Source organism: Coregonus clupeaformis, chromosome 7 (genome assembly GCF_020615455.1).
Source record: "Coregonus clupeaformis isolate EN_2021a chromosome 7, ASM2061545v1, whole genome shotgun sequence".
In the NCBI taxonomy this organism is placed as follows: domain Eukaryota; kingdom Metazoa; phylum Chordata; class Actinopteri; order Salmoniformes; family Salmonidae; genus Coregonus; species Coregonus clupeaformis.
Genome location: NC_059198.1, coordinates 65326404 through 65349246, shown reverse-complemented (window position 1 = coordinate 65349246; position 22843 = coordinate 65326404). Strand labels below are relative to the sequence as shown.

The window sequence follows — 22843 nt, the reverse complement described above, 5'->3', positions numbered from 1 at the left end:
GCCTCTCTGATTAATGCCCTCCTTGCCTGGTCCGTGAGTTTTGGTGGGCGGCCCTCTCTTGGCAGGTTTGTTGTGGTGCCATATTCTTTTAATTTTTTTATAATGGATTTAATGGTGATCCGTGGGATGTTCAAAGTTTCTGATATTTTTTTATAACCCAACCCTGATCTGTACTTCTCCACAACTTTGTCTCTGACCTGTTCTGGTCTTCATGGTGCCGCTTGCTTGGTGGTGCTGCAGACTCTGGGGCCTTTCAGAACAGGTGTATATATACTGAGATCATGTGACACAGGTGGACTTTATTTAACTAATTATGTGACTTCTGAAGGTAATTGGTTGCACCAGATCTTATTTAGGGGCTTCATAGCAAAGGGGGTGAATACATATGCACACACCACTTTTCCGTTATTTATTTTTTTGAATTGTTTGAAACAAGTTATTTTTTTCATTTCACTTCACCAATTTGGACTATTTTCTGTATGTCCATTACATGAAATCCAAATAAAAATCAATTTAAATTACAGGTTGTAATGCTACAAAATAGGAAAAACGCCAAGGGGGATGAATACTTTTGCAAGGCACTGTAATGTGTTTGTTGGTCAGTCTATAGCTATTTCTACTACGATGTCAAATCTTAACCTGTCCACACGCTCCCATCTGTCTGTCAGTGTATAGGACGGATGTTAAATAACATATCAGGTGTTGTCTGTGTGCAGGCTGACGTTTTGTTTCCCTCTACCTATGTTCTGATAATCCGGTCTCTGACCCAATAATTGTAAAATATGTAATAAAAACATAATCCTTTTATGAACATGCTGCTTCTGCTTCAGAACATTGATAATTTGTGTGTGTCTGTCTGTGTGTGTACTGTGTGTTTGTCTGTCTGCGTGTATGTGTGTGTACGGTGTGTGTGTGTGTGTGTGTACTGTGTGTCTCTGTGTGTGTGTGTCTCTGTGTGTGACTATCCTCACCCGTCTCCAATCTTATCAGCAGGACCCAGACAACGATCAGGTATATACTCCAACATGATCTATCTCCACTATACTAACAAAATAAATCACACATCAACACAATCTCATTAATAAATCTGTCCAAACTGTTTTATTGATCCATATATTCTTCTAACAGTCAGTCTCTGTACAGTACAAGGTGTTTAAAGAGTCTAACAGTAGTCACACTCCTTATTTGGTTGAGTACCAAATGGCACCCTATTCCCTATATAGTGGGGATAGTTCCTATAGATATGAATGGCACCCTATTTCCTATAGGTCCTGGTCTAAAGTAGTGCACTATGTAGGGAATAGGGTGACATTTGGGACTCAGCCTTATTTGGCCATGCCAGACAGCCAGCCCAGCTTGAACAGCGATGGCGCCGCCGGCTCCTCCTCCTGATTGGCTAGCTGTCTGAACAGGTTGCCAGGGCGGAAGGTGTCATCATGGGTGGGTTTAGAGGTGGGTGAGGCCTAGGGGAGAGAGCAATTGAGGAGAGGATTTAAACAACAGATATGGGGTGAGTTACTTAACAGTCGGAACTTGGTCGTGTTCATTAGGCACCATACAGAAGATAACGCTTTGAAACTGAAGTGAAATAGAGGGAGAGACTACCTGAACTGAGAGAAACAGAGAGAGAGACTACCTGAACTGAGAGAAACAGAGAGAGAGACTACCTGAACTGAGAGAAACAGAGAGAGAGACTACCTGAACTGAGAGAAACAGGGAGAGACTACCTGAACTGAGAGAAACAGGGAGAGACTACCTGAACTGAGAGAAACAGGGAGAGACTACCTGGACTGAGAGAAACAGGGAGAGACTACATAAACTGAGAGAAACAGGGAGAGACTACCTGAACTGAGAGAAACAGGGAGAGACTACCTGAACTGAGAGAAACAGGGAGAGACTACCTGAACTGAGAGAAACAGGGAGAGACTACCTGAACTGAGAGAAACAGGGAGAGACCGCCTGAACTGAGAGAAACAGAGAGAGACTACCTGAACTGAGAGAAACAGGGAGAGACTACCTGACCTGAGAGAAACAGGGAGAGACTACCTGGATTTGTCCAACATTCTGTGCGTGACATGAACACGACCCTGGCTTCATCTCCTCGTCTCCTTCCTAATATAAAGGAAGCTGTTCTGCTTCCTTTGTTTTGTTTGTTCAGATCAGTGCAGATGAAGGAGAGGAGACAATGAGATGAGGCCACTAAGGAGAGGAAGCCACGTCAAGAGTATTGAGATGCACCGCATGGAGAAAAAAAAGTTCATTGATGTGATGAGCTGCTTGCTTCATGCACAACAACACTTGCTGTTTGTCTGGTCACAGATATGGTTTGGAGTGGTGTGAGGCAGGGTTTGAGATCAATTCAATTTTAATACAGTCAATTCAGGAGAATCGAAAAACCCTCTAAGATAAAAATAGGAAAATTGCCAATTCATGAATTGAATATCAATTGACTAGCTAAATTGACTGCAGATCCCGGCAGACAGCGTGAAACCAGGTAAGCCATTATCAAAATCCATAGGGCTCAACAAGAGTGCACTATAGAGGGGGTAAGGTGTCATTTAGTACGCAGACCACATGTCCCTGTTAGTTAGCGATCTGAGGCAACATCAAATCAAACCATAGCCACGCTAAAAAACCAAACGCGGAAAATAGTCGTTAGCTTAGTACACTGCAAACCCACCCGCTGCAAAAAACACTTGAGTGCAAGTGAAAATATAACACACTATAGATACAGCAACGGTTAAAAGTTTGGACACACCTACTCATTCCAGGGTTTTTCTTTATTTTTACTATTTTCTACATTGTAGAATAATAGTGAAGACAACAAAACTATTAAATAACACATATGGAATCATGTAGTAACCAAAAACGTGTTAAACAAATCAAAATATGTTATATTTGATATTCTTCAAATAGCCAACCTTTGCCTTGATAACAGCTTTGCACACTCTTGGCATTCTCTCAACCAGCTTCATGAGGCAGTCACCTGGAATGCATTTCAATTAACAGGTGTGCCTTGTTAAAAGTTAATTTGTGGAACTTCTTTCCTTCTTAATGCATTTGAGCCAATCAGTTATGTTGTGACAAGGTGGGGGGTATACAGAAGATAGCCCTATTTGGTAAAAGTCCATATTATGGCAAGAACAGCTCAAATAAGCAAAGAGAAACGACAGTCCATTACTTTAAGACATGAAGGTCAGTCAATCTGGAAAATTTCAAGAACTTTGAACGTTTCTTCAAGTGCAGCCGCAAAAACCATCAAGCGCTATGATGAAACTGGCACTCATGAGGACCGCCACAGGAAAGGAAGACCCAGAGTTACCTCTGCTGCAGAGGATAAGTTCATTAGAGTTAAATGAACCTCAGAAATTGCAGCCCAAGTAAATGCTTCACAGAGTTTAAGTAACAGACACATCTCAACATCAACTGTTCAGAGGAGACTGCGTGAATCAGGCCTTCATGGTCGAATTGCTGCAAAGAAACCACTACTAAAGGACACCAATAAGAAGAAGAGACTTGCTTCGGCCAAGAAACAGGAGCAATGGACATTAGACTGGTGGAAATCTGTCCTTTGGTCTGATGAGTCCAAATTGGAGATTTTTGGTTCCAACCACTGTGTCTTTGTAAGACGCAGAGTAGGTGAACGGATGATCTCGGCATGTGTGGTTCCCACTGTGAAGCATGGAGGAGTTGTGATGGTGTGTGGGTGCTTTGCTGGTGACACAGTCTGTGATTTATTTAGAATTCAAGGCACACTTAACCAGCATGGCTACCACAGCATTCTGCAGCGATACGCCATCCCATCTGGTTTGCGCTTAGTGGGACTGTCATTTGTTTTTCAACAGGACAATGACCCAACACACCTCCAGGCTGTGTATGGGCTATTTGACCAAGAAGGAGAGTGATGGAGTGCTGCATCAGATGACCTGGCCTCCACAATCACCCGATCTCAACCCAATTGAGATGGTTTGGGATGAGTCGGACCGCAGAGTGAAGGAAAAGCAGCCAACAAGTGCTCAACATATGTGGGAACTCCTTCAAGACTGTTGGAAAAGCATTCCAGGTGACTACCTCATGAAGCTGGTTAAGAGAATGAAAAGCTGTCATCAAGGCAAAGGGTGGCTACTTTGAAGAATCTCAAATATAAAATATTTTTCCATTGATAATTTTTGTGTGAATTTGTTGTCAGCACATTCAACTATGTAAAGAAAAAAGTATTTAATAAGATTATTTCATTCATTCAGATCTAGGATGTGTTAGTGTTCCCTTAATTTTTTTGAGCAGTGTATTTTGATTTGTTTAACACTTTTTTGGTTACTACATGATTCCATATGTGTTATTTCATAGTTTTGATGTCTTCACTATTATTCTACAATGTAGAAAATAGTAAAAAATAAAGAAAAACCCTGGAATGAGTAGGTGTGTCCAAACTTTTGACTGGTACTGTAGATAACTAAAGACACTACACACACACACACACTAAAGATACCACACACACACTACACTAAAATATACAACACACACAATGACCTGTTGCTGCTGTCCTGGGTCTGTTGCCCTCAACACAGCTGGAAATGCAGACAACATAAAACCACAACATAAAACATCATGATACATATTGTAGGACATCAACAGAAACGGCAAAGTAAAGGTTTTTAAAAAGATTATTCTACTGAAACTTGAGGTGAGGTTGAAATTCAGACAGGCAGGCTTATATGAAAACCTCAGCTATACGTTCAACCTCAACACCCCCTCCTCCCCTCAACACCCCCCACCCATCCGTCTGTCCGTCCGTGTGACTCACCAGTGGGCATGTGATGTCAGCTCCCTGTGTGGAGGACTTGGTCTTACGGGAGTTGGTCATGCTTAGAGGTAACAGCCCAAACCTGGAGAACATAGACCAGACACAGGGTACTGGGTTAAAACACTTCTGGACCTGTAGCCTATTCTAACCTGGAGAACAGAGAGACCAGACACAGGCTACTGGGTTAAAACACTTCTGGACCTGTAGCCTATTCTAACCTGGAGACCAGAGACAGGGTACTGGGTTAAAACACTTCTGGACCTGTAGCCTATTCATAAGGCATCTCAGAGTAGAAGTGCTGATCTAGGATCAGGTCCCCCTGTCCATGCCATCTTATTCACTATGATCTAAAAGGGAAATCTGATCCAATATCAGCACTCCTATTCGGAAACACTTTTTAGTGATTATGGGCCCTGGTGTGTATATGTGCGGGTGTTTGTGTGTGTGTGTGTGTGTGTGTGTGTGTGTGTTCTCACCTGATCTGGCTGTTGGCCAGCGGCAGGATGTTGTAGGGTTCCTGAGAGCCCACGCTGTTACCACGGGAAACAAACTGCTTCTCTGTCCCCATCAACAACCCCAACAACACCTGGAACAACACGACATTATCACAACATTAACACAGTGTTTGGAATGGGGACATTTAAAGTGGATAAAGTCATTAACACAACGCTTAGCATATTGCTATATCTCCCCTGTGTGTAACACACATGATTTCCAGTGTTGTGGTTGTACAGGGTGTGGGTTGATGGTCTCTAGACTCCATGCTGTATGTTATGGATTGTTCTCATATCTGTTGATAGTGACTGACATCAGACTGGAGGTCTGGACCAAGGACACTGATTGTTATTGTATTCTGTAACACTGTGATCTGTAGCAGCTGACAAAGTTGTTTAGAATTCCTACAAGCCTCTGGGCTGGTGTTTACAGAACATTTGGTGCTGTGTGATTACGATATAATGGCCTTCTCAGAGCAGGCCAAGTTAGACATTTTCTCTGCTACTGTGCTGGAGGTGTCTAACCAGTCGCAGTTCGTAACTAAACTGAAATTATTTTGATTGATGTTATCAACGATTTCTCTATTTTTTGTTGACCTGGAAATTCCCTTTACAATGTTATTACAACATTATCACAATGTTATTACAACATTATCACAATGGCCCTCCTGTAGCTCAGTTGGTAGAGCATGGCGCTTGCAACGCCAGGGTTGTGGGTTCGTTTCTCACGGGGGGGCCAGTATGAAAAATGTATGCACTCACTAATTGGAAGTCGCTCTGGATAAGAGCGTCTGCTAAATGACTAAAATGCTAAATGTTAACACAACATAATGTTATAACAATGTTAACACAACCAAAACCTGACAATGGCATAATATAATACATCACAACATTATCATTACGTTAACACAACATTATCATTACGTTAACACAACATTATCATTACGTTAACACAACATTAACAACATCTGAATCCCCAACAGCACCTCAGAGCGCTACAAATTGTGACCAAAGTTACCACATTATCAATACACTGTGGATAACCCAGGAAAACCCTACTGTACATTGATACCACATTATCAATACACTGTGGATAACCCAGGAAAACCCTACTGTACATTGATACCACATTATCAATACACTGTGGATAACCCAGGAAAACCCTACTGTACACTGATACCATGATAATATCATGATTTCTTTTAGTCTCTATTCACATTAGAGTGTCAGGGGGCGGGGCCTTTCGTACCGAACTCCTCTGTGATAGGCAGTTGAGGTTGCTGTTAAGTGGCGGCGTGAACACATCCAGGTCAAAGGGGTCAATGTAGCTCTCCAGCGAATCACAAACCTTCTGGACCCTGTAACATACAGAGAGACCAGGAGGTTAGTAGACCCTGTAACATACAGAGAGACCAGGAGGTTACAGGACCCTCTAACATACAGAGATACCAGGAGGTTACAGGACCCTGTAACATACAGAGATACCAGGAGGTTACTGGACCCTGTAACATACAGAGAGACCAGGAGGTTACAGGACCCTCTAACATACAGAGATACCAGGAGGTTACAGGACCCTGTAACATACAGAGATACCAGGAGGTTACTGGACCCTGTAACATACAGAGAGACCAGGAGGTTACAGGACCCTGTAACATACAGAGATACCAGGAGGTTACTGGACCCTGTAACATACAGAGAGACCAGGAGGTTACAGGACCCTGTAACATACAGAGAGACCAGGAGGTTACAGGACCCTGTAACATACAGAGATACCAGGAGGTTACTGGACCCTGTAACATACAGAGAGACCAGGAGGTTACTGGACCCTGTAACATACAGAGAGACCAGGAGGTTACTGGACCCTGTAACATACAGAGAGACCAGGAGGTTACAGGACCCTGTAACATACAGAGAGACCAGGAGGTTAGTAGACCCTGTAACATACAGCGAGACCAGGAGGTTACTGGACCCTGTAACATACAGAGAGACCAGGAGGTTAGTAGACCCTGTAACATACAGAGAGACCAGGAGGTTAGTAGACCCTGTAACATACAGAGATACCAGGAGGTTAGTAGACCCTGTAACATACAGAGAGACCAGGAGGTTACAGGACCCTGTAACATATAGAGAGACCAGGAGGTTAGTAGACCCTGTAACATACAGAGATACCAGGAGGTTAGTAGACCCTGTAACATACAGAGAGACCAGGAGGTTAGTAGACCCTGTAACATACAGAGAGACCAGGAGGTTACAGGACCCTGTAACATACAGAGAGACCAGGAGGTTACAGGACCCTGTAACATATAGAGAGACCAGGAGGTTAGTAGACCCTGTAACATACAGAGAGACCAGGAGGTTAGTAGACCCTGTAACATACAGAGAGACCAGGAGGTTACAGGACCCTGTAACATATAGAGAGACCAGGAGGTTAGTAGACCCTGTAACATACAGAGAGACCAGGAGGTTCCTGGACCCTGTAACATACAGAGAGACCAGGAGGTTACAGGACCCTGTAACATACAGAGAGACCAGGAGGTTACAGGACCCTGTAACATACAGAGAGACCAGGAGGTTAGTAGACCCTGTAACATACAGAGAGACCAGGAGGTTACAGGACCCTGTAACATACAGAGAGACCAGGAGGTTACTAGACCCTGTAACATACAGAGAGACCAGGAGGTTAGTAGACCCTGTAACATACAGAGAGACCAGGAGGTTAATGTTCCAACCAGTGATACCAGGGCATTTAAAGTGTGTGTGTGTGTGTGTGTGTGTACCTGGGGTCTTGGTGAGAGCGGAAGCCCTTGCCCTCCTCTAGTCTAGTACTCAGGGTAGCAGTGAGATATCTCAGGTCAAACAACAGCTGTAGAGATCTGTTCTGGGTCATAGGGAACGGACAGTCCTGGAGAAAGCGAGAGAGAGAGACGGTAGGTTTATTTGAACAGTGAGAGACAGAATAACAACAAAAAAATCCAGAAAAATGCATGTCAAAAATGTTATAAATTGATTTGCATTTTAATGAGGGAAATAAGTATTTGACCCCTCTGCAAAACATGACTTAGTACTTGGTGGCAAAACCCTTGTTGGCGATCACAGAGGTCAGACGTTTCTTGTAGTTGGCCACCAGGTTTGCACACATCTCAGGAGGGATTTTGTCCCACTCCAATTTGCAGATCTTCTCCAAGTCATTAAGGTTTCGAGGCTGACGTTTGGCAACTCGAACCTTCAGCTCCCTCCACAGATTTTCTATGGGATTAAGGTCTGGAGACTGACTAGGCCACTCCAGGACCTTGATGTGCTTCTTCTTGAGCCACTCCTTTGTTGCCTTGGCCGTGTGTTTTGGGTCATTGTCATGCTGGAATACCCATCCACGACCCATTTTCAATGCCCTGGCTGAGGGAAGGATTGGTTCTCACCCAAGATTAGACGGTTCATGGCCCCGTCCATCGTCCCTTTGATGCGGTGAAGTTGTCCTGTCCCCTTAGCAGAAAAACACCCCCAAAGCATAATGTTTCCACCTCCATGTTTGACGGTGGGGATGGTGTTCTTGGGGTCATAGGCAGCATTCCTCCTCCTCCAAACACGGCGAGTTGAGTTGATGCCAAAGAGCTCGATTTTGGTCTCATCTGACAACAACACTTTCACCCAGTTCTCCTCTGAATCATTCAGATGTTCATTGGCAAACTGTGCCATTCTTGAGCAGGGGGACCTTGCGGGCGCTGCAGGATTTCAGTCCTTCACGGCGTAGTGTGTTACCAATTGTTTTCTTGGTGACTATGGTCCCAGCTGCCTTGAGATCATTGACAAGATCCTCCCGTGTAGTTCTGGGCTAATTCCTCATGATCATTGCAACTCCACGAGGTGAGATCTTGCATGGAGCCCCAGGCCGAGGGAGATTGACAGGTCTTTTGTGTTTCTTCCATTTGCGAATAATCGCACCAACTTGTCACCTTCTCACCAAGCTGCTTGGCGATGGTCTTGTAGCCCATTCCAGCCTTGTGTAGGTCTACAATCTTGTCCCTGACATCCTTGGAGAGCTCTTTGGTCTTGGCCATGGTGGAGAGTGGAATCTGATTGATTGATTGCTTCTGTGGACATGTGTCTTTTATACAGGTAACAAGCTGAGATTAGGAGCACTCCCTTTAAGAGTGTGCTCCTAATCTCAGCTCATTACCTGTATAAAAGACACCTGGGAGCCAGAAATCTTTCTGATTGAGAGGGGGTCAAATACTTATTTCCCTCATTAAAATGCAAATCAATTTATAACATTTTTGTTGTTATTCTGTCTCTCACTGTTCAAATAAACCTACCATTAAAATTATAGACTGATCATTTCTTTGTCAGTGGGCAAACGTACAAAATCAGCAGGGGATCAAATACTTTTTCCCCTCACTGTATATGATTACAGTGTTAAGTCAGCCATGTGTGCGGTGTGTGTGTGTTACCTTGTCCTGTGTGGTGTGTGAGGGTGTGTGTGTTACCTTGTCCTGTGTGGTGTGTGAGGGTGTGTGTGTTACCTTGTCCTGTGTGTGTGTGTGTGTGTGTGTGTGTGTGTGTGAGAGGGTGTGTGTGTGTTACCTTGTCCTGTGTGGTGTGTGAGGGTGTGTGTGTGTTACCTTGTCCTGTGTGTGTGTGTGTGTGTGTGTGTGTGTGTGTGTGTGTGTGTGTGTGTTACCTTGTCCTGTGTGGTGTGTGAGGGAGTGTGTGTGTGTTACCTTGTCCTGTGTGTGTGTGTGTGTGTGTGTGTGTGTGAGGGTGTGTGTTTGTTACCTTGTCCTGTGTGGTGTGTGAGGGTGTGTGTGTGTGTTACCTTGTCCTGTGTGTGTGTGTGTGTGTTACCTTGTCCTGTGTGTGTGTTACCTTGTCCTGTGTGGTGTGTGTGAGGCTCTGGTACTCCTGCAGCACCAGGTCCATGCAGCCTTGTAGTAACTCCTGTAGGGTAGGTCGGGGCAGAGCATGTCCCCCTACACCATTCACCTCTAGACACAGCTGGAACAGCAGAGACTGGACAAACCACGACGGCTATGGAGGGAGAGAGAGAGAGATAATATTGTACCATCTCAATGTTCATTTTCTATTTTAAAAAACCTTTCTCCTGTCTGAGACACTACTGGTCATGTCCTGCTGAGCTGAGCGATGATGTCATAACATCACTCTCACCTGGACAGGAATTCTGATTTTGGAGGTGACGCTGCTCCCTGACTCCGCCTCTTCCTGGATCTCTAGCTCCTCCCAGTTGGTGGCGTTTGCTAGGATAGCCCCGGCGGACTCTACGTGCAGCGAGGTCGCAAACCGACCCACCAGCGCCTTGGAGAGAGAGGGAGACCAGGGGGGAAGTTACTAAAGACATGACAACAAATGAAGGACAGCTCGGTCTAAAAAGACTGGCTTGTGATTTCAGTTTGTCTGACATTCTCAGACCCCAAAACTCTGTATGTATCAAGCCTCTCAGAGTTCTGATCTAGGATCAGGTCTCCCTATCCATGTAATCTAAAAGGGCCAGTATTCAGAGTCGTAGAGTAGGAGTGCTGATCTAGGATCAGGTCCCCACCAATCCATGTAATCTAAAAGGGCCAGTATTCAGAGTCGTAGAGTAGGAGTGCTGATCTAGGATCAGGTCCCCACCTATTTATGTAATCTAAAAGGGCCAGTATTCAGAGTCGTAGAGTAGGAGTGCTGATCTAGGATCAGGTCCCCACCTATCCATGTAATCTAAAAGGGCCAGTATTCAGAGTCATAGAGTAGGAGTTCTGATCTAGGATCAGGTCCCCCTATCCATGTAATCGAAAAAAAAAAAAAAAAAAATGTTTTATTATTAAAAGGGCCAGTATTCAGAGTCATAGAGTAGTTCTGATCTAGGATCAGGTCCCACCTGTCCATGTAATTAATTTTGATCTAAAAGGCAATACTGATCCTAGAGCCACACTCCAACTCTGAGATGTTTAAACAGCCCCTGGAAATGTCTGACAAACTTTGATTTAGTGGTTAACTATCCCTCCAAGTAACCCCTCTCACCTTAGAGAGGGTGGAGCTCCATATCCGATATGCTTCCATACTGACATCCAGAAGCTCCTCTTTCAGACACGCCCACTTAGCCTGGGCGGGGCTAACCTCCGTCGCCTTGGCAGCCGCCTTCCCCAACTTCCTGCTTTGGCGGGGTGTTCCCCTGGTGACAGGGTCAGCCACAGCCCCGCCCTGTTTACCCAGGATGCACTGCCTGAGGTTGGGGCAGAGCTTGCTGAGGGACTGACAGAGGCGGGCCATGAAGAGCACCGAGCTGAGACGGGCGGGTCTGGGGGAGGAGCCAACAGGTGAGGTGACGCCAGGTGAGGCCGCCCTCAGTTCTGAGCGCACGCAGGTGATGATGTCACGTACGCACGCCAGACAGCGTTCACGTAGGGTCTCCTCTACGGCAGCGGCGTCTGTGAACCGGTCGAATGATGAGACTGTCCCGGAACCTGAACAACTACTGGACCCAGAGCCTGGGGCTATGGGGAAGGAGACTGAGAGGACCTGGGGATCTGTGGATGAAGAGGAGGAGGAGAAGGAAGAGGAGGAGGAGAAGGAAGAAATGGAGGAGGAGGAGGAGGAGGAAGAGATGGAGGAGGAAGAGATGGAGGAGGAGAAGGAAGAAATGGAGGAGGAGGAGGAAGAAGAGGAGAAGGAAGAAATGGAGGAGGATGAGGAAGAGGAGGAGGAGAAGGAAGAAATGGAAGAGGAGAAGGAAGAGATGGAGGAGGAGGAGGAAGAGGAGGAGGAGAAGGAAGAGATGGAGGAGGAGGAAGAGGAGGAGAAGGAAGAGATGGAGGAGGAAGAGATGGAGGAGGAGGAGGAAGAGAGAGGAGGAGGAAGAGAGAGGAGGAGGAAGAGAGAGGAGGAGGAGAACCTCTGGTCAAAAGAAGTGCACTATAGGGAGAAATGGGTTTAATTTGAGATGCAGACGATATTGATGACTTCATGTTAAGTAGTGCACCTTACGAGAAAAAGATTATCATTAGATTATCATTAGTTTATAATTAGATTATCCTTAGACCAGGTATCCCTGGTAAAATGAGTTTATTTTAATGGGACCACCAATAATCCATCTGTCTCCCTACCTGTGTTATCAGAGGACAGGTAGTGCTGCACGTTATCCATTTGTCTCCCTACCTGTGTTATCAGAGGACAGGTAGTGCTGCACGTTATCCATCTGACTCCCTACCTGTGTTATCAGAGGACAGGTAGTGCTGCACGTTATCCATCTGTCTCCCTACCTGTGTTATCAGAGAACAGGGAAGTGCTGCACGTTATCCATCTGTCTCCCTACCTGTGTTATCAGAGGACAGGTAGTGCTGCACGTTATCCATCCGTCTCCCTACTTGTGTTATCAGAGGACAGGGTAGTGCTGCATGTTATCCATCTGTCTCCCTACCTGTGTTATCAGAGGACAGGTAGTGCTGCACGTTATCCATCTGCTTCCCTACCTGTGTTATCAGAGGACAGGTAGTGCTGCACGTTATCCATCTGTCTCCCTACCTGTGTTATCAGAGGACAGGTAGTGCTGCACGTTATCCATCTGCCTCCCTACTTGTGTTATCAGAGGACAGGTAGTGCTGCACGTTATCCATATGCCTCCCTACCTGTGTTATCAGAGGACAGGTAGTGCTGCACGTTATCCATCTGCCTCCCTACCTGTGTTATCAGAGGACAGGTAGTGCTGCACGTTATCCATCTGCCTCCCTACCTGTGTTATCAGAGGACAGGTAGTGCTGCACGTTATCCATCTGCCTCCCTACTTGTGTTATCAGAGGACAGGTAGTGCTGCACGTTATCCATATGCCTCCCTACCTGTGTTATCAGAGGACAGGTAGTGCTGCACGTTATCCATCTGCCTCCCTACCTGTGTTATCAGAGGACAGGTAGTGCTGCACGTTATCCATCTGCCTCCCTACCTGTGTTATCAGAGGGCAGGTAGTGCTGCACGTCGTCCAGTCTGGCTCTGAGAGCAGCATCCAGTGAGGAACAGAATATTTGGACACAGGGTGTCAGGGCCTGGGTCTTCATGGCCAGGCCGCTCCGGTGCTGTGGCCCCCGTTGGGATACACTGACCCAGGCAGCGTCGCTCAGTAGGTCCCCCTGGGCCTCGGACCACAGGAAGGAGGCCACGTCTGCCTCGTAGAGAGCACCTCTGCTGGGGAGGGGAGGGCTGGAGCTGGGGCCTGGTGGGGTGGGCTGGCCCTCTAGATCTCTCAGGGCAGAGGAGAGGAGCTGTCTGCAGCTGGTGGAGATAGTCTCTGTACCCTCCTGGGTGATCGCCTGGGGGAGAGAAGGGAGGGAGGAAGATGGAAGGGGGGGGGTAGAAAAGGAGATGAGATGAGCGAGAGTGAAGAAATAGGGGAGAAGGAGAGAGGAAGAAGGGAGAGAATGGATGGAGAGAGAGAGAGAGAGAGAGAGAGAGAGAGAGAGAGAGAGAGAGAGAGACAGTCAGCAGATTATAACTATTCTGGAGAGGATAATTAGTTTACTAGATAGCTAGAAGACAGAAGTCAGCTGTAGCTACTAGCTAGTTAATCAGCAGGTTAAACCTGTTGTCCATTTTCTAAAGGTTCCCCACTGTCTGAATGGAAACAGACCTGTTGCTAAACCTGTTTCTAAAGGTTCCCCACTGTCTGAATGGAAACAGACCTGTTGCTAAACCTGTTTCTAAAGGTTCCCCACTGTCTGAATGGAAACAGACCTGTTGCTAAACCTGTTTCTAAAGGTTCCCCACTGTCTGAATAGGAACAGCTCAATGTAATGAGAGGAGCAGGGTGTACAGAATACACATGACAAGAGAATATCAACATAATATTAATAACAACATCTAAACTGTCAGCTCTCCTTTCTATTTTATAACATGGACACAGATTAGTCTTAGTCCTGGACTGAAAAGCATGGTCAACAGAGATTCTCCACAGAAGGTGCTCCTTCCTCCAGGAACCACACACAGCCTTCCAAGCGTCCACAATCAAAGCCTGGGGACGAGGTTAGTCCAGGACTAGGTTTAATCTGTGTCCTGGAAACGGGGCAGCTGGTTACCTGCAGGCGTTGTAGGAAGAGCTGCTGTAGGAAGTCCTCCCACAGCGCTAGGGGGCGCTCTAACAGCCGCTGGCAGACGAAGCTCCAGTGTTGACTGATGGAGTCGGTGGAGAGGAGGTCCCACACGGCATCTCTGATGGAGGCTAGGCCCTTCAGATTATTCACATAGACCACCAGACTGCTAACACCGTTACAGATGTCCTCCTTACAGCTGGGAGAAATAATACAACAAGTAAACACAAGTAAACAAGGACAAAGGACAAAAGTAAAATACGAAATACCTCCCAAATTAAATGTTTAACCCCTTTACACTCTTGGGAATTGGCCTATATGGATTGGGCTACATTGAAATGTTTCTTACTGTATAAATATGGAATGCATAACCATGGTAACAATTAAAAGGGAACAGTTGGGAGATTATGGGAAAATTATTCGACCAAAATTGAGGACACAACAGTTCACCTGATACAAGACTGAATCCAAAAATCACACTGTTGATTTTATGTGCATTTTACATGTACTTTTAGCCGTATTTGTTGATAATGAAATCTGAAAAAGTCTGGATATATTCAGTAACATGATAATATTCCTGTAAAATGTGTTGTAGGTGCAACATAAGACAAACATTTTTAAAGGATTTGAGTGAGAGGACTAACTGGTGTCTCCAAGTGACCACACACCTCTCCAAAGTGTTCACAGTTCCTAACTAATTCTAATGCACTTTTATGACTCAAAGTCTTCAACTATAAGGTGCTTTTTTTGAGCTCTCCTAGCTGTGCTGTTGAGGAACTAGAGCAAGGACACTTGTAGTTGTTTTGTTTGGAACACAGCCCTGCATCTCCGCCTTTACACAATTACTGTTGTTGTTTACGCAATCCAAATATTGGTCCATTATAAATCGCAATCTGGGTCAGGTGGGCATCATTTGAAAGCTTGTTCTATTGCCAACATGACTAGCTAAGTTATAAAATAGGATATTACAGTGTTAGGCTTTCACAAGGCAATTCAGAGAAGCAGATTGTAATTTTGACATAGAATGGTGTCATGAGTGCGTTTCAATTTTCTTCACAATACAACAAACATAGGCTCATTCTGTTCAGGACAACCCAGGGTATCAAACGTAGTGATCATACACGTTGACACTGTATATAACATGAGTTTGATGATATGGAAATGTCAACATTTAGACTCACGGATCTTTGGCTTTCTAATATGACATCAAAGCAGTATTTACTATAGTCCTCAATGTCTCCTCTTTCTAAATACATAGAGTCCTCTTAATTTACAGCATTTCCCTCACTCAGTCAACAACATTAGCGGGAGGGATTGGGGCAACTTGTTGTCACGCGCGGTGCTGAAGTTCAGAACGGCTGTCAGTCAAAACCCATACAGAGCTGTGAAGCACAGAGCCAGAGGTCTGACGTCATGTATAGCATGTTACTGTACAGCTACTGAGCTCTGACGTCATGTATAGCATGTTACTGTACAGCCACTGAGCTCTGACGTCATGTATAGCATGTTACTGTACAGCCACTGAGCTCTGACGTCATGTATAGCATGTTACTGTACAGCCGCTGAGCTCTGACGTCATGTATAGCATGTTACTGTACAGCCGCTGAGCTCTGACGTCATGTATAGCATGTTACTGTACAGCCACTGAGCTCTGACGTCATGTATAGCATGTTACTGTACAGCCACTGAGCTCTGACGTCATGTATAGCATGTTACTGTACAGCCACTGAGCTCTGACGTCATGTATAGCATGTCACTGTACAGCCACTGAGCTCTGACGTCATGTATAGCATGTTACTGTACAGCCGCTGAGCTCTGACGTCATGTATAGCATGTTACTGTACAGCCGCTGAGCTCTGACGTCATGTATAGCATGTTACTGTACAGCCGCTGAGCTCTGACGTCATGTATAGCATGTTACTGTACAGCCGCTGAGCTCTGACGTCATGTATAGCATGTTACTGTACAGCCGCTGAGCTCTGACGTCATGTATAGCATGTTACTGTACAGCCTCTGAGCTCTGGCGTCATGTATAGCATGTTACTGTACAGCCGCTGAGCTCTGACGTCATGTATAGCATGTTACTGTACAGCCACTGAGCTCTGACGTCATGTATAGCATGTTACTGTACAGCCGCTGAGCTCTGACGTCATGTATAGCATGTTACTGTACAGCCACTGTGTTCCAATTTAGATGCTTATCAGTGTCCAAATCTGCCATTTTCAACCCCTATACAAGTTTAAAGGGTTACCTGTTACTGAGGTTTATATCTTGTAAAACAACAGGGAGTTTTTGTTCATTAGAATTCATGCTCGTTTTATTATTTAACAAGTGGAACATGAATTACATCATTCAAGTCACGAGTGTGTCTCCAAGTTGAAGGGTTTATTAAAATCACCTCACCACTGTCTGGAAGTCACCCTCGGAGTTTCGTCAGCAACACGTGACAACGGAGGGCCCTCCGAGCGAGTTGGTAGGTTTGTGATTTACCGTCCGGCTCTTTCTTAATTCAAACTTTGCTCGGTTACTCGCCTCCTTCTATAAATGCATTGGAGGAGAAGGTCCAAGGGAGGGACCTTGGACCTTTTTCTCCAATAGGATGTGAGGAATCGAGGCCAGATGAATTGAGATAGAGCCTAGAAAAAAGGCCAGATAGAACACATAGGAGTCAGCTGTTCTAATCATTTCCATTGACCCCCGTTCCATTTTGGTCCATTTAGTTCCCAGAGCAGATATAGTTCCTGAAGAACCTGGATTTTTCTGGTCACAGATCACCGACTCTCCTTACTAATCTCATTCTTGTTCTACAGCTGATTATGATAGCTATTGAATATCAGCTGTTGAAATGAAGGGCAGTGATTGGCTGAAATATGGCAGCTTTTTCTATAAGCAAAGTAAAGGGCATTGATTGGATGATGTCTTACATGTTGATCCACTGTTGTAGGGTGTCTCTGAGCTGCTCTCTCTGGATTGGCTGAGCCAGGGTTCTGAGGGCGGGCTGGAACTCAGTGATGGAGGAGGGGAGGTACTTGAACCAGCTACCTGTACTCACCTCCTCCTGAAGGACACGCCTCCCTTTACCTGGACAACAGGGGACACAGGTGAGACCAGAAGGACAGGTTCACACAAGATGTCAACAGTTCTATACTTACGCAATAAGGCCGGGGTGGGGTGGTATATTGTGCCTTTTTGCTATTATAAACTGGTTACCAACAAAAATCTAACCGTAAACAAGTATTTTTGTGTCTTTACAATATACCCATGGTATATTGTCGGATATATAGTGCATTCAGAAAGTATTCAGACCCCTTGACTTTTTCCACATTTTGTTATGTTACAGCCTTATTCTAAAATTGATTAAATAGTTGGTTTTCCCTCATCAATCTACACACAATACCCCATAATGACAAAGCAAAAACAGGTTTTTAGAAATGTTTGCAAATGTATAAAAATAAAAACGGAAATATCACATTTACATAAGTACTCAGAGACTTGTCCCGAAGTCACTTCTGCGTTGTCTTGGCTGTGTGCTTAGGGTCGTTGTCCTATAGGAAGGTGAACCTTTGCCCCAGTCTGAGGTCCTGAGCGCTCTGGAGCAGATTTTCATCAAGGATCTCTCTGTACTTTGCTCCGTTCATCTTTCCCTCGATCCTGACTAGTCTCTCAGTCCCTGCCGCTGAAAAACATCCCCACAGCATTATGCTGCCACCACCATGCTTCACCGTAAGGATGGTGCCAGGTTTCCTCCAGACGTGACGCTTGCCATTCAGGCCAAAGAGTTCAATCTTGGTTTCATCAGACCAGAGAAACTTGTTTCTCATGGTCTGAGAGTCCTTTAGGTGCCTTTTGGCAAACTCCAAGCGGGCTGTCATGTGCCTTTTATCGAGGAGTGGCTTCCGTCTGGCCACTCTACCATAAAGGCCTGATTGGTGGAGTGCTGCAGAGATGGTTGTCCTTCTGGAAGGTTCTCCCAACTCCACAGAGGAACTCTGGAGCTCTGTCAGAGTGACCATCAGGTTCTTAGTCACCTCCCTGACCAAGGCCCTTCTCCCCCGATTGCTCAGTTTGGTCGGGGGGCCAGCTCTAGGAAGAGTCTTGGTGGTTCCATACTTCTTCCATTTAAGAATGATGGAGGCCACTGTGTTCTTGGGGATCTTCAATGCTGCAGAAATGTTTTGGTACCCTTTGGGGCTCAAGAGCAGTTTGGGACTAAAATGGGATGAAAGTACTTTTTCCTTCAACCATTTCTTGCAAGGCATCATAGGTAATGTACCTGCAGGCGTGGTGGAGGTGACGTTCTCCAGAGTGGTGAAGAGGAGGCCGGAGCTCAGCCCTCCGTCCCCCAGCCGGGGACTCCCTTCTGGGGGTACGTAGAAGACAGCGTAGGCCTGGTACAGAGTGGTCACAAGGAGCTCCACCAGGCTACACACCTGGGCCTTAATACCAGCACCTGGAACACAGACAGTCATGGCTGTAAACCTGAAACACCACACCAGTCCACTGAACAGAGATTAAGTGGTTTAACAAAAACATCCCAACATGCAATCATGAAAGTGTGATAAAATTGCATGTTGACTTTGAGTAGAAGTGTCACAGCTGTAATATTTTGTATTATTTTTGGTATAACACCATGTTGTGGTCTGCCTGTTGACTAGCTGGGATGTTGTGTAGTGTATTGTGTTGTATTGTGTAGGATGTAGTGTTGTGTATTGTATAGGATGTAGTGTTGTATTGTGTAGGATGTAGTGTTGTATTGTGTAGGATGTTGTGTTGTGTAGGATGTAGGGTTGTGTATTGTGTAGGATGTTGAGTTGTGTATTGTGTAGGATGTTGTGTTGTATTGTGTAAGATGTTGTGTTGTGTATTGTGTAGGATGTAGTGTTGTATTGTGTAGGATGTAGTGTTGTGTAGGATGTAGGGTTGTGTATTGTGTAGGATGTTGTGTAGGATGTAGGGTTGTGTATTGTGTAGGATGTTGTGTTGTATTATGTAGGATGTAGGGTTGTGTATTGTGTAGGATGTAGTGTTGTGTTGTGTAGGATGTTGTGTTGTGTATTGTGTAGGATGTTGAGTTGTGTATTGTGTAGGATGTTGTGTTGTATTGTGTAGGATGTTGTGTTGTATTATGTTGGATGTAGTGTTATGTATTGTGTAGGATGTAGGGTTGTGTATTGTGTAGGATGTTGTGTAGAATGTAGGGTTGTGTATTGTGTAGGATGTTGTGTTGTATTATGTAGGATGTAGGGTTGTGTATTGTGTAGGATGTTGTGTATTGTGTTGTGTAGGATGTAGTGTTGTGTTGTGTAGGATGTTGTGTTGTGTATTGTGTAGGATGTTGTGTTGTATTATGTAGGATGTAGTGTTATGTATTGTGTAGGATGTTGTGGTGTGTATTGTGTAGGATGTTGTGTTGTGTATTGTGTTGTATTGTGTAGGATGCTGTGTTGTGTATTGTGTAGGATGTAGTGTTGTGTATTGTGTAGGATGTAGTGTATTGTGTAGGATGTTGTGTTGTATTGTGTGGGATGTTGTGTTGTGTATTGTGTATGATGTTGTGTTGTGTATTGTGTATGATGTTGTGTTGTATTATGTAGGATGTTGTGTAGTGTATCGTGTTGTGTTGTGGTACACTGGTATATACTAGTACCATGTTGTGGCTGGTTGAGTTGCTGTTGGATAGAGGCCTTCCTAGCCAGGAGGAAGTCAGCCAGAGCCTGGCGTGGAGAGCTGTCCTCCAGGAGCATGGTGGACACTAGGGCTTCAGCGATGGCCTGGTCCGACACCGCCCGACCACGCAGAACTGACTTACTGTCCAGCAAAATGGTGGACCTGGGGGAGGGGGTGGAAGAGAGAGAGAGAGAGATGCATATTATTGTTTTGTTTCAGCTCAGCAGGATTTTGGGAGCACTGTGCAACTAGGAAAATAATCTCCCAGATAATAATTGTTGTACTAAAAAAGGCTTCGCTGTACAGTTGTTTCAGAGTGCCCTAGAGAAGAAAGCGAAAGTGCAGATTCATTAGGGTCATGGTTGCACCATTACTACAGCAAACACATCTTGTTTCTAGCAGAACCAGGTCAAAAGATCTGACCCATATTACCGGCGCAATGTTTTTCTCTTCCCCACCCCCCTCATAAAAAAATTAAGTGGTTGTCCCACTGGCTATCCTAAGTTGAATGCACCAATTTGTAAGTCGCTCTGGATAAGAGCGTCTGCTAAATAATGTAAATGTAAATGTGAATCACCGGGACCTCATTTTACATTCATAAACCATGGGTTGTTCTAAAACTACTCGCTTGTCATTAACTGTTTGTTTACACTTTGTTCAGTCATGTTACCTCATTGGCTAGCTAGCTAACAACCTGGTAACTTTACATTTACATTTTAGTCATTTAGCAGACGCTCTTATCCAGAGCGACTTACAGTTAGTGAGTGCATACATTTCAACCCTGGGGTTGCAAACGCCATGCTCTACCAACTGAGCTACACAGGACTTTACCAAACATTTGGGGCACAGAAAGAAAGGGATAGCTTTTTTAGGAGATAACTGATCAAATGAATGGATCTCTTGCTTGTCATCATCACAAACCTGACGTTTTTAAAGAGACAGTGTACAATTTTCAATGTAATGCATCTCAATAGGAAGATAGTGCTTTTACACAATGTAGAAATGTAATACTCCAAAAATGACTTTGTAATTTCAATGACAGGTATTCGTATCAACATTTTATATTTTATAATAAACTGTCTTTACAGTGTCACATATTCGTTTCTAGGGTACAACATGTGCTTCATAAGTAGCTAGAATTCTTGTAGGCTGAATCTCAATCAATTTAAAACATCTTATTTTCTGGTGCTCCTAAATTGAATGTGGTGCTCCTAAATTGAATGTGGTGCTCCTAAATTGAATGTGGTGCTCCTAGCCCTGCTCGGTAGGCTCTTCAATTTCACAGAAAATCCAGAATTGATAAATCGGCTTCCTCATCCAAAATGACATTCACCTGAAGTGTCCAGCAGCAGCCACCTGCCTGACCAGGATTGGGAAGCGAGCGAGGACGGGGCTGTACTGTGGTCCTCCAGCCTCCAGATGAAGCTGTCTGTGCAGGTGGCAGCAGAGCAGGTAAAGCTGGGTGGCCTGCAGCAAAGAGGGTGGTAAAGCAGAGAGAGGCTATAAGGACTTTTCTCACCAGCATCCCATTGCCAGCCTGACTACCCAAACTCTAAAACTGACCCTTACCTAAACCCTGACCTTAACCAATTCTGAAATTAAATATCGGTTGGCTGGTCAGGAGTGTCCGTTAAACCAAGAGTTTGTTTGTTAGCATTAGCCATGCCCAACGATGTGGGTTTACATACATCATTGATCATTGACCAGCTAGTATTAGCATGACGGTAAAGTATAACATGTCTTCTATTGGGAAAATGCTAACAGTCCACTGTCTTAGTAATAAGTGTATTTGCCTGCAGGTACTGAGAGGCCTCCATGGAACTCCAAATCCTCTCTGGGATCTCCAGCAGCAGCTTGATCTGAGAGGCCATGGTGTAGAACTTCTCCTGGGACTGCCTCTGGACCTGGAGAGACAGAGAGAGAGAGATTATAAACACATGCAGGCACAGACAGAGAGAAACACAGGGATACACAGTGATTGATCTGAGAGCCCATGGTGTAGAACTTCTCCTGGGACTGCCTCTGGACCTGGAGAGACAGATGGCCTAAGATAGGCTACGTTACATGAGTAAGTAAAGGGACAGGCAGAGAGACAATCACACAGAGATATAAGGTGTAGATATTGAAACCCACACAGACACACCCATCATTTACATATACGATTCAAATCACAATCTCACAATGGGTGGAACCTGTCTGAGTCTAATCATCATAAACTGTCCAGAAGGGATCAGGGAATGGTACAGAACATTTGCTATCTACATCAACAGAACTAGTGAGCCATCACCACCGCCAAGTAACGTTAGCTCGCTAGTTTCACAATGGATCCACATACCTCTTCTTTGCTGTTGCTTTGGGGAACGCTTTTCCCCTGTTTCAGCTTGTGGCAGTAGCGGTGCATGTCCTGGATGGACGTAACTACGCTCTCCGAACACTGCCTCATCTCTCCGATGGTGTCGGCGGCATCGATCAGATCGCGGTACCGCTCGCCCACCATCTGACGAAGTTCCTCCTTCTTGTGCTCGATTTCTCCACGGACTTTCCGCTCGATGCCGCGTATCTCCTCCGTGTTGTACCGCTCGAACAGAACCGTCGGGTCTCGGATATCCGAAACCCGGAGAGATTGAGCAGGAACCACGGCCATCGCAGCTGAGCTTCACAGAAAGCGACGTGCCAACCTGAAGAAACTACAACCCCGAAGACGGAGCGAACCTCACTTCCACGTAAACAATGGATCAGATGAAAAGCTGAAAATGAGTAGCCGGGAAAGTAACAGCGCCTCATGTGGAAATAATATGCTACTACAATA

General features: G+C 45.2%; 1 protein-coding gene across 2 annotated transcripts; it reads right to left on the bottom strand.

Annotated features, from left to right (window-relative positions):
• Positions 1-1075: 1075 nt before the first annotated feature.
• LOC121569990 (conserved oligomeric Golgi complex subunit 1) lies at positions 1076-22787 on the bottom strand. 2 transcript variants are annotated; one of them, XM_041881397.1, is made up of 17 exons: positions 22370-22787; positions 21828-21938; positions 21368-21501; positions 20015-20196; positions 18641-18817; positions 17292-17448; positions 14356-14566; positions 13230-13593; positions 11314-11819; positions 10459-10605; positions 10159-10320; positions 8076-8200; positions 6548-6656; positions 5281-5390; positions 4805-4886; positions 4531-4568; positions 1377-1463 (listed from the first exon to the last, which is right to left on the bottom strand). In XM_041881397.1, exons 1-16 carry the CDS (start codon positions 22676-22678, stop codon positions 4560-4562), a joined length of 2895 nt encoding a protein of 964 aa, XP_041737331.1. In that variant the 5' UTR covers positions 22679-22787; the 3' UTR covers positions 1377-1463; positions 4531-4559. The 2 variants fall into 2 exon arrangements, with proteins under 2 accessions (XP_041737330.1, XP_041737331.1); XM_041881396.2 differs by lacking the exon at positions 4531-4568 and having other exon boundaries at positions 1076-1463.
• Positions 22788-22843: the final 56 nt, after the last annotated feature.